This window comes from Onychostoma macrolepis, chromosome 11, assembly GCF_012432095.1.
Source record: "Onychostoma macrolepis isolate SWU-2019 chromosome 11, ASM1243209v1, whole genome shotgun sequence".
NCBI lineage: Eukaryota > Metazoa > Chordata > Actinopteri > Cypriniformes > Cyprinidae > Onychostoma > Onychostoma macrolepis.
The window spans coordinates 772,947-783,107 of record NC_081165.1 but is presented as its reverse complement, the minus strand read 5'-3'; the positions used below and the strand labels follow the sequence as shown (position 1 = coordinate 783,107).

Genomic DNA, 10,161 nt, shown 5'->3' with positions numbered 1-10,161 from the left:
GTTTTCAACATCATCACCCCAGTCTTCAGTGTTACATGATCCTTTAGAAACCATTCTAATATGCTAATTAATAATTGTTCTTATATTTATCAATGTTAAAAACAGTTTTTGCCGCTTAATACTTTTTTTCCGGGATTTTTTGATGAATTGAAAGAACAGCAATTGTTTGGAATAGAATCTATTGTAACATTATAAATGTTTTTTAATGCCACTTTTGATCAATTTAATGCATTTGCTGAATAAAAGCATTTTTTGAAACACATCTGAATGGTAGTAGCTACATGCTTTCTACATAAATATGAAGCAGCACAGCTTTTTTAACATTGCAAATAATAAGAAATGTTATTTGCAATGTTAAAAAGAGTTCTAATCAGCACATTAGATGGTTTCTGAAGGATCATATGACACTGAAGACTGGAGTAATATATATATATATATATATATATATATATATATATTCTTTGTTGTGAAATTATACGCATTTTGAATCACACTCTTCTCCATGTAGAAGATCCCGCTGCTAATTCCAGACACAGAGCATGCATGCAGTGATTTTATTACTGATGTGTTTGTTTGAAGTGTTTGGTTTTATCCCAGATAAAAAAATAGAAAATAAAAAAAAAGGCGAGAGCGAGAGAAGGAGAGCGCCTTTGTGCGTCCATCACACACTGACAGCAGCGGCAGCAGCTCCGTTACGCGCTCGGCGCTAGGATCCGGCGGATCTCTCTCTCTCTCTCTCTCTCTCCCTCTCTCACTCACTCACTCTCTCTCCTCTCTCCGTCTCTCTCTCTCTTCCAAGCCTGTTTTAAAGTCTCTGCCAGACTTCAGCTCATGCGCTACTTCCTGGATGGCGGAATGGAAAGCTTCCAGAGCCGCTCCAACTCTTGTCTCTGTGTTTTCAGCCTGATGCATGGACTACTGCTCCTCTAACATCTCTCTCTTAATCCACTGTCCCCTTGACATGTTTCTCTTCTGGACTACAAGCTCAGCCATCTGAAAGAAAGAGAGAGAGAGAGAGAGAGAGAGAAAAGAAGGGGGGAAAAACTGTTTCCTTTGGCTCGGTCGAACTTCAAAAGAAAAGAAAAAAATATCTCCAAAGGACTTTTTAAAGGAGGCGGTCGAAATACATTAAAGCGCGTCCAGTGCGTTTGCATTGCTTGTTTGTGGGAGTTTTTTTCTTCTTCTTTTTTTTTTTTTGTTGTTGTTGTTGTTCACCAGGAGGATAACTCTGTCAACAGTTGCCTTATTCCAGATCTCCATGCATACAGTGTGACATGCGGAGGCTACTGCGACCGCGCTGCTGCTGCTGGTGGATTCCGCCTCTGCTTTTCTCCTCGCTCGTGCTCCGCTGGGCACACTGTCATCCCGGTAAGTTAGATTTGAGGTGGATAAAAATGATGTTTCAAATCGCTCCATCAAGCATTACGACCTATTACATTGGCTGCGTAACGTGGAAACAACCCATGTTCACAGTTAAAACCACGCGAGGCTTTTTAAACTGGAGATATTTTTTTCCAGTTGTAAAACGTGGAATAGGGACGATCCAGAACTGTAACGTTCATAATGATGTCTGTTAATATTCCAATCTCTACAGATGATCCTCTGCTGTTATTTATACGCGCGCAGACCCGTTATTTCTTAACAATACACTGAAATCAGTTATTGGAAAGACATTAGACGATGTCTCTCAGCAGACGTTACTGATTTGAGCAGTTTGAATAATTCTAATGCACAATAGAGTTAAGTCATCATTAGTTTAAGTGTAACTTAGCAGCATTTCATTCCTTACTTTTTTTTTTTTTTTTAACTTGATTTAGGCACTTTCTCTTGGGAAAGGCAGTCTAGGATTTTTAAAGATATATGTGCATATTTTATTTTACAGATATATCGATTATTGGCTTGGCCAATATTTTTACAGATTCACATTTGTTATTGGTTCTTTAAAATCGGGTGGCACCATTTGATGGGTCTCTTAAGAACAACATCCAAGAATGCCATTACAGAGTGTTCAAGAAACTACACTGTTTACAAGTAAAATACTTACTTTTGAAATTATTGTTTGCATAATTCCTCATAACTTTTTTTTTTTAACATCCATTCGTTTTTAACTGAGCAACGCATAGCATTTCAAACTTGATAGTTAAAATAGTCCAAAAATGCTTCCATTACATTTATTGTTATTATTACATAATGTATAATAAAATAATAATAATTATACTAACCACAATTATTTTGTTATATTAATATTCATAATGTATACTGTTTTTATTATAGGCTCATGGTTTTTATTATTATTATTGTGTCAAAATTCATAAATAAAACAATATTTGTGTATATCAGTTATTGGACAAAAACCTGTATTATAATAACCTGTATTATTTTTGGTCGTTCTGCATAGAAGATATGCTCAGTAGCGCTAAGAAGCAGCATAGTTTTGGGGTCAGTTAAGAAAAATCGCTTTAATTGTCGTTAATTTGGTTATTTATTGACGAATCAAATCTTATGTTCAGTATAGGATCTGGGAAGTAGGGATGATGCCTTGAATATGATTTCCCACAATAACTCGCTGCAGACTAACACTGTTTTTCGGAAAACCATAAGAATCTGATTTTTGGGGGTTCGTCCGGGTTTTCAAATTGCCTCATATGCACATACTTTTGACGGCATCTGATTTAGGATGACCTTGAGTGTGTTTGAGTGATAGGTGAGGGTCTCTCAGGCTCTTCAGGTTTGCTGTGATGATAGACAGCAGCCAGAAAAGGAAGAGAGTCTGAGATGCACAAGCCATTTCAACCATGAGAAGACTGATAAGCTCTGCATATTTGCATGAGATTTTATGTAACGCTGGAGGCGTCAAGTCTAATGTATAATTCCAGAGAGTATGACATTCTCAGGTCTTCGAATTAGACCTTATGGAAACACAACAAGTGCAGGGACTGTTTGTGCTCTTTTAACCAAATGACAAAGTCTACACATGCAGTCACATGTGACACAAGTGACAAGAAAGCCATATTCATAAACAAGAAAAGCTTAAGAGCTTTACCGCTCCATACAAATGAAATATAACATGGTTTGCAGATTGCATCTGCGCTATGTATTGCATTTTTTTAAAAGTGCATGCGTGCATGCAAAGCTACCATGTGTTCGGAAATCTCATTACAATACCAGAACGTATTGTGTTTATCTCTCATCTTTCCATCAGATACATCTCAAAACATAAATTTCCGTTATAGCTGACCTACTTCTGGGTAGGGTTTGTCTTATTAAATGGTGATCGTTTTGCGCATGTAATAAAATTTCACTTTGATCGCAGTCAATCACTGTTGCAGGAATAAACTATTTCACTCCGCATTCTACACAAGACTTTATGGTTTCTCAGAAAATTCACTTCAGATACTGGACCAGTCAGAATGTCCTCTGGTTTTTCTATTGTTTTCTTTTGCCACTAGTTTTCATCTCACATTCTGTGTGATCCAAAGCTACAAGAGCAGGGCGCTCAGGGACTCGGTGGACATTGGGGCGAGGACTTGAGCGCTGACAGCGAGATAAAGTGTCTAAGTTTCTGCATCTCAAACAGCCAGGAGATTTCATCAGGCCCGTGATGAATGTTCCATGAATAACACATTGTCACCAAAGGGCAAATGCCTGACTCAAGGTTGTGGACATTATTGACAATCTCTTCTGTCTGTTTTTCTGTTTGCGCCTCTCTCTCTCTCTGTCGCAGTATGTGTTTCCATCCATCGTACTGTCTCCGTCGATTTCTCCAAGAGAAAGGCGCACGATTCCAATTCTAGAGTCGGAAGTGGGGGAGAAATGAAGCTACCGTAGAACAAAAGACAACTTTAATTCGTTCCGTTTGCTTCCTGTCATTCCTCCTGCCCTCTCTGCTTTTTTTTCCCAGACACGGGTCTTTTAAAGCTCAGTGACATTTGTTCACTTGTCTGTGTCTGATAGACCTGTTCTTAGCAGAACCACTGCTGCGGAAAGACAAGCGAGCTCTGTATCCGCCGCCGCTGCAACAGTGACATACGCGCTGGTAAAAGGAGAACAGCGCAACTTTATTTATTTCTGTCATGCCGGTGGGAAACAAGTGTCTGCATACTTGAGCCTCCAGTAATGGCCAGTTTGCTGACGGTGCAAGAGAGGAAGCAAAAGGGAGGAAGGATCTCTCGACGGGGCATCTGTTGGCCCCAGGCAACGCTCATCTCTCTACAGTCCGGTTGATGTAGCCGTTGGAGCGATGGATGACTAGTACGGAAGAGCAAATTCTAGCGCGGTTTCCACCTGGTAATTTAAAGCTATCAAGCTGAACTAGTGATACATGGTAAAACTAGCTAAAAAATTGCTGTTCCTGAGTCTATGGCATGTAAATCAAACCAGGGAAGCAATAGAAATGATCTTTTTTTGCCCACTCTTTTTCTGACCTACCATGCAGAATTCCGAGGATTCACCCAAACGGTGTAAAAACCGCTGGTGATACCGAGGAAAAGACGGTTATTTCTGTCGCATGACGAATTGCATGCCACGCACCGGAGAGCACAATGATAATTCAAATCTCTTAAGAGGCATCAGACTTCCTGCCTTTCCATTTCCTTTTATGTGGGCGAGGAGCCATTTCTGTGTATAATAGAAAAGGATAATTTGCTAAATGTCTGTTCGGAAACGACGGGCACTTAAGATGGGGGGCAGAGTCTCAGGAGTGAGATAGCTGGAGCTGACATTTAGGCCGGACTGGATGCACTAGCGGCCCCTGTAAGGACATTATCATCATCATCATCTCTCTCCGCTCGGGCCGTTATCTGTCCAGCTGGGTGACCAAAACTGCTGTAATGTTCGCCAGGTCACTTTATCAGTCACGAAGCCTGTCATCGTTGCCTGGCTCCTCTAATAGATTGATTAAAAGATAGGGCCATGCGGACGGGTAAACGTGTGGGGTGATGTCAGGCTGCCGTGGGGCCGCTCTGCCAGAGTTTGTTAGCGCGTGTGCTCAGTGTGCGCTGTATTGGTGTCTGGACTAAAAGCTGTGTGTGATTAGAACCAGCAATATGGAGGAAATAAGACGACTGACTTCATTTGGATGCTGTCTACTATACCTACTTTCTCAGTGGTTTGATTTATGTGTAAATATACAGACAGAAATCATATCCAAATATATTTTCAATTTTACTTGCAACTGGTTAATTGATTTAATAATATCAATTTATTTAAAAAAATAATTGAAATATGTGTTTATTTAAATATTTTGCATTTTTATTATCGATATGGATAGTAGTTTTTTTTATATTAAAATGATTTCTGAAGAATCACATGATTCTATAATAACTGATGTGGAGAATTAAGCTTCTCGTCACAGGAAAAAAAATACATTTCAAAGTAACATTGTAGCTGTGGTAATTGTGGATGGTTTGATTTGTATAACAAGTATTTAGTCTTGACTACTTGCATTTAATTTGTTGTTTGAATTATTCAGTTTAAGTGATAAAGTAAACAGCTGTTTTTATTTCACATTTATCTCACGCTGTTTCTTTCTACCTCTTGCTGTTGTGGTGTTAGATGTTATGAATGGAACTCAAGGAGTATTAGGGCTCTTGAATGATGGACTCATCCCCAGTTTACCTTAATAGTCTTGGTGAAGGCAGACGTGTCTGTGTGTGTGTGTGTGAAAGAGCGTATATGTGTCTGTTCTCATGCTGGTACATTTTCTCCTCATCTCCACTGGCAACCACAGCTCGCAGTATGTGCCAACCACCAAATGAAGTGGACATTCATGAAGCATGCTGGTAGATCCTGTATTAAAGACAAAAATGAATGCAGATAATGAACCCAGCATGCAAAGAATCACACTTTCTACTTGGAAATGGACGTGTCCTTATATTTTAACACCAGTCATAGAATGCTATACTATTTTTGGATAATGTTATTACCATGGAGACAGAAAGTTAAATGTTATACTTTACCTACAGTAGTGTATCCAAACTTTTTGGTCCTTTTAATGAAATTTTAACCTGCATCTATGTTATGTATTATAACCTCTGCAAGCGATGTCAGTTTAACAGCGAAATAAACAATCATAATTCAACTGGCCACAGAGCTTCTGTCGTAACAATGCACAATGCTAGTATGTCAGATGCATAGGGAACTTTGTATTACATTCTTCAAAGAAGACCTCGAGCATCAGGGTTATTATAGTTAACTAAAGGGGCATTTACATGGCACCATTTTCAACTAAATACGGAAAGTGTTTAATGAATTTTGTCCATTTACACGACAACAGCGTTTTGGGGGCCAGAAAACTTGGGTTTTAAAGTTTTAAATTTGTGAAAATGGTAACATCATACGCATTTGTATTATATGTTAAGTTTATAGGTATGTGCACAGGCGCATAGTGTTTCTTTACAAAGTGACATCGCCACCTACTGTCCTGGCATGCATAATATATTTTTAGTAGTTTTTGCTGATCTGTGTGAACGGGGATCATTTTAACATTGTTGTCTGTGCATTCAATTTTTCATTTTATTTTTCAATAAATTTATATTTTTAGTATGTTGTTGTTGTGTAAACATACCCTAAAACAAAAATTGAAGCTTAAAAAAAAACAAGCAAAAAAAACATTTTCTTACTGGAAAAAAAAATCATTTCAGCTAGTTGCAAGGTATTTATTTTAATTTAGTGTAAATTAATGTGCTAAAATAACAAAAAATAAAATAATAGTAATAATAACTATGTAGGCTATACTGTATATACACTACTAAAATGACAAATGACTAATACTTTGAAATGAAAACACAAAATAAAAACTGATTCAAAATATGAATAAAAATGAGTATTTCAGTGATACTAAAATAACACTGGTGAGCATAGTTTTTAGTGTTTGAGTGCTTGTGTAATTTAATTGAGTTTTTCCTCTTTAACTTTTGTAAACATTACAAAGTCATACAAGTTTTTCAATTGAGTACAGTACAGTACAAAGTGCAACAAAGAAAATGAGGGTGGTACTGTAAATCTGGCCAAAATATTAATTGTGATAACATTGTTTTGTTGTTGGACTCCTAATCCTGTACAGTTTGGTAAATATTGCCTTTGTAGAGACGTGTCGGCTGCATTGGTTTTGTCCAAGTTCATTTTGTTTACTTGTTTGTTTGTTCTGTTATGCGCCGCTTTGCTAAATCTTTGGAAAGCCGAATTCTGCAGCATCGATTGTTACAGCATCACTTTGATGCACAGCAACAGCTCTCCGCTCTTGTTGTGCACCACTTTTTGAAATGTTAGCCTGATACGAATTTGGTAGCGATAACGATTCGCCTCATTGAAAGTTGTAGTAGTTGTAGGCAGGAGACCAAAGCTGTGTACTTTGGCTCCACTGTCTCTCAGATTTTCTTCATGTTTGCTCTTGCCACTCTTTTATTTCTCGCTCTTTCTCTATTTATGACTCTCTCCCTCACCCAGACTGGAGGTTCTGAAAAGATTTTCATTTGGCACAGGAACGGGGGTTGGAACAGTTTGCCAGGAGACGAAAGAAACCTTTGAGTCTCTGGGAGACTTAAGCGCTAATTCTCCTTGCACATAACCCGGCCCCCCTCCAGCGCCTCGTTCTCCTGCTTACCCCCGTCCTCCTCTCTAAGGTCATAATTAGCAGAGTATGGAGTAGCAAACGTAAAAGTCTCTCCATTAATAACGTATAACGGCTGCCGGCCCTCTCCAATTTAAATGCCAGTTCTTCTTCCTTTCAATGAAGACACCTGGCTAACCCGTAAAAACCAACGCACATCTAAAAAGGCAAAGATGATATTAAATTAATGTGATCTGAAACAAAACAATGGAACGTGTTTATGTTTCTTTGTATTGAGCAAGCGAAGGATGGATTAATGAGAGAGAAATTAATTACAATTTGATGAGCCGCAGTGGGTGTTGCGATATTAACAGTTAGACAGATGTTGTAATGCAACCGAGACGCAACAACATAACAGCATTCGTTTACACTTAGCCTTTCACATTTTGGCCACTGGGGGGAGTATTTTGCGTCAGTTTCCAGTTTAAAAGATGCATGCTAACTTTACGCAGTGCAGACTTTTACTGTAGATTATCCGCAGCATTAATTCTGCTGTTTGTCAAGGTGAACGATCAAGGCTTTTGTGGCGTGCTAAGCGCTAGCGCTAAGTGCTAAACTTCATTTATTACTGTAGCACCAGCCCACACAATACTCCTTAAATGAACTTTTCCTTTCAACCACTCTTTTGGAAGCTATGAAGCTTCTTTTTTTTTTTCCCCCCTCTTTAAAATACAACTGGAAGTCAAATATCAAAAGAAAATAACTAAAATTAACAAAGTCATCATATATACTGTATATTCATGTGGTTCCAAATCTGTATGACTGTCAAAAAAAAACCCTGATTTGCCTATACAATGAAATTCAAGATTCTTTTGGACCCCATTGACTTTCATTGTATAGATTTTTTTTTAAATATCCACAGAAGAAGTTATACAGGTTTGGAACAACATGAAGGTGAGTCATCTTTCATTTTTGGAACTATCCCTTTAAAATCGCTTTTGCGAAATCCACTTTCCACTTTACCTGGTTCTAAATGGCCTTTAAGGAGAACTCTCCCTGTAATCTGATGACAGTTTTTCGGTTCATTCTTGAAAGGTAATGGCTGGGATTTAGACTTCGTAATCTGGTCTGGATCAGTGTAAAAGGCCAATCTCATCCCAGAGCCCTTGATGGGCTGGCTGTCATGAACAGGCCTGCTTGCAACAGAGAAACAACCTTAATTTGGAGGTTGGGAGCTGTGGTTGTAATAATACAGCCTTTAGGGTGATGTTGTCCGTGTGATGGGTGTTTGTCAGTCAGGGAATTGTAGCCTAATGGTTTTGTAGGCCAGTTCATTCCCTTTGGTATTTCTAATTCTCCCCACACTATTTGTCCCCTTTTGAAAAAAAAAATAACAGGAAAAACAGGCAGAAAAGGAGTGAGGCTAACTATTAGACACCCTCCATATATCACATCAGCCTCGGAAATTGCGGCACCAAATTATTTGTTTGTGCGTAGATGTGTGTGGTCTCTCAGTGACTGTATAAATGAGGCAAAGCCGTGGCGTTTCTGAGAAGCATGGTCACGTATTCAGAATGCCCATTTTCACAGACACAACACATTAGTGTTGCATTAGGACACGACTGAGAGGGCCAGGCCGGTTACAGCCCCTTGATATTTCCTCTGCTTCCATAGCGAAAAGAGGAAAGAAAAGACGAGAAGGGGAAAATAACCACATGCCAAAGAGCATTGTGTCAGTGAGCCAGTGTTAGGCTGGAGTTGCGAGTCTACTCATTAAATTTTTGCAGTGTAGTTGGTTTTTCCACTTTAATGCTTGGGAGGATGCTGGCCTCTTCCATCGAGAGAGAGAGCGGGTCGAGACGCAGCCTGCGGACTGCACCACGCTGCCCAATTTGTCTTACTTCTAGGAAACTGTTTAAAGTACAATGCTTTCTCTTTTTTTCCCGTTCTCTTCTCAAATTGGCGAGATTCCCGCTGTCTTTCCGCCACTCCAGATATCTGTGCTTTCATCAGTCAGACCTGTATTGAGTGTGCTCGGAAAATGGCTTGTGATCAGTGTCTGTCCGTTCTGATTTATTCCACTCGTAACAGTCACTTGGTGTGCATATAGTGAATTAGATGAGCGTATTATACATACGCATGTTCCCATATGACCGTTCTGATCCTGTAACTTGGAATAACCTGACGTTACTTATCTTCAGGTTTCTGCACCCTGATACTGAATCAATGGGTCTCTGAATTAGTTAGGATCACTTTGCTGAAATTATACTAGCATGCTAATGTTGCATTTTGTGCATCAAAATAATTCTGTGTCTTAAATGTGAAGTGTGTAATTTCCTTTGCAGAGACTGGTTCAAAACAGATTTCCTGGACATGTCCCTTATCTGTCATTGGTCAATCTTGCAGATATTCCCACCCACACCTCACACCCTCTTGTGAATGAGTTTTTATCTCACAATTCTTTTTTCTCGTAGCTGGGAATTAACATCTTGCAATTTTACTCTTTTGTTGCAATTCTGGCATTTTCTCGCTATTGCGAGTTTATATCTCACAATTTTGATTTTTTTTTTCTCAGAATTGTTCTATACAAAAAAACTTGCAATTTTGCGTTA

At 38.8% G+C, this 10,161-nt stretch overlaps 1 protein-coding gene across 3 annotated transcripts in view; it reads left to right on the top strand.

Annotated features, from left to right (window-relative positions):
• The first annotated feature begins 789 nt into the window (after nt 1–789).
• ptprga (protein tyrosine phosphatase receptor type Ga) overlaps nt 790–10,161 on the top strand; it is a 251,466-nt gene continuing 242,094 nt past the window's right edge. For 2 of the 3 annotated variants that reach the window (XM_058790916.1, XM_058790915.1), the window contains exon 1: nt 791–1,368. In XM_058790916.1, coding sequence (XP_058646899.1) covers nt 1,275–1,368 — 94 coding nt within the window. In that variant the 5' untranslated portion in view covers nt 791–1,274. Of the gene's footprint in view, nt 1,369–10,161 lie in introns of all 3 variants that reach the window. The other variant, XM_058790918.1, reaches the window with a different exon arrangement.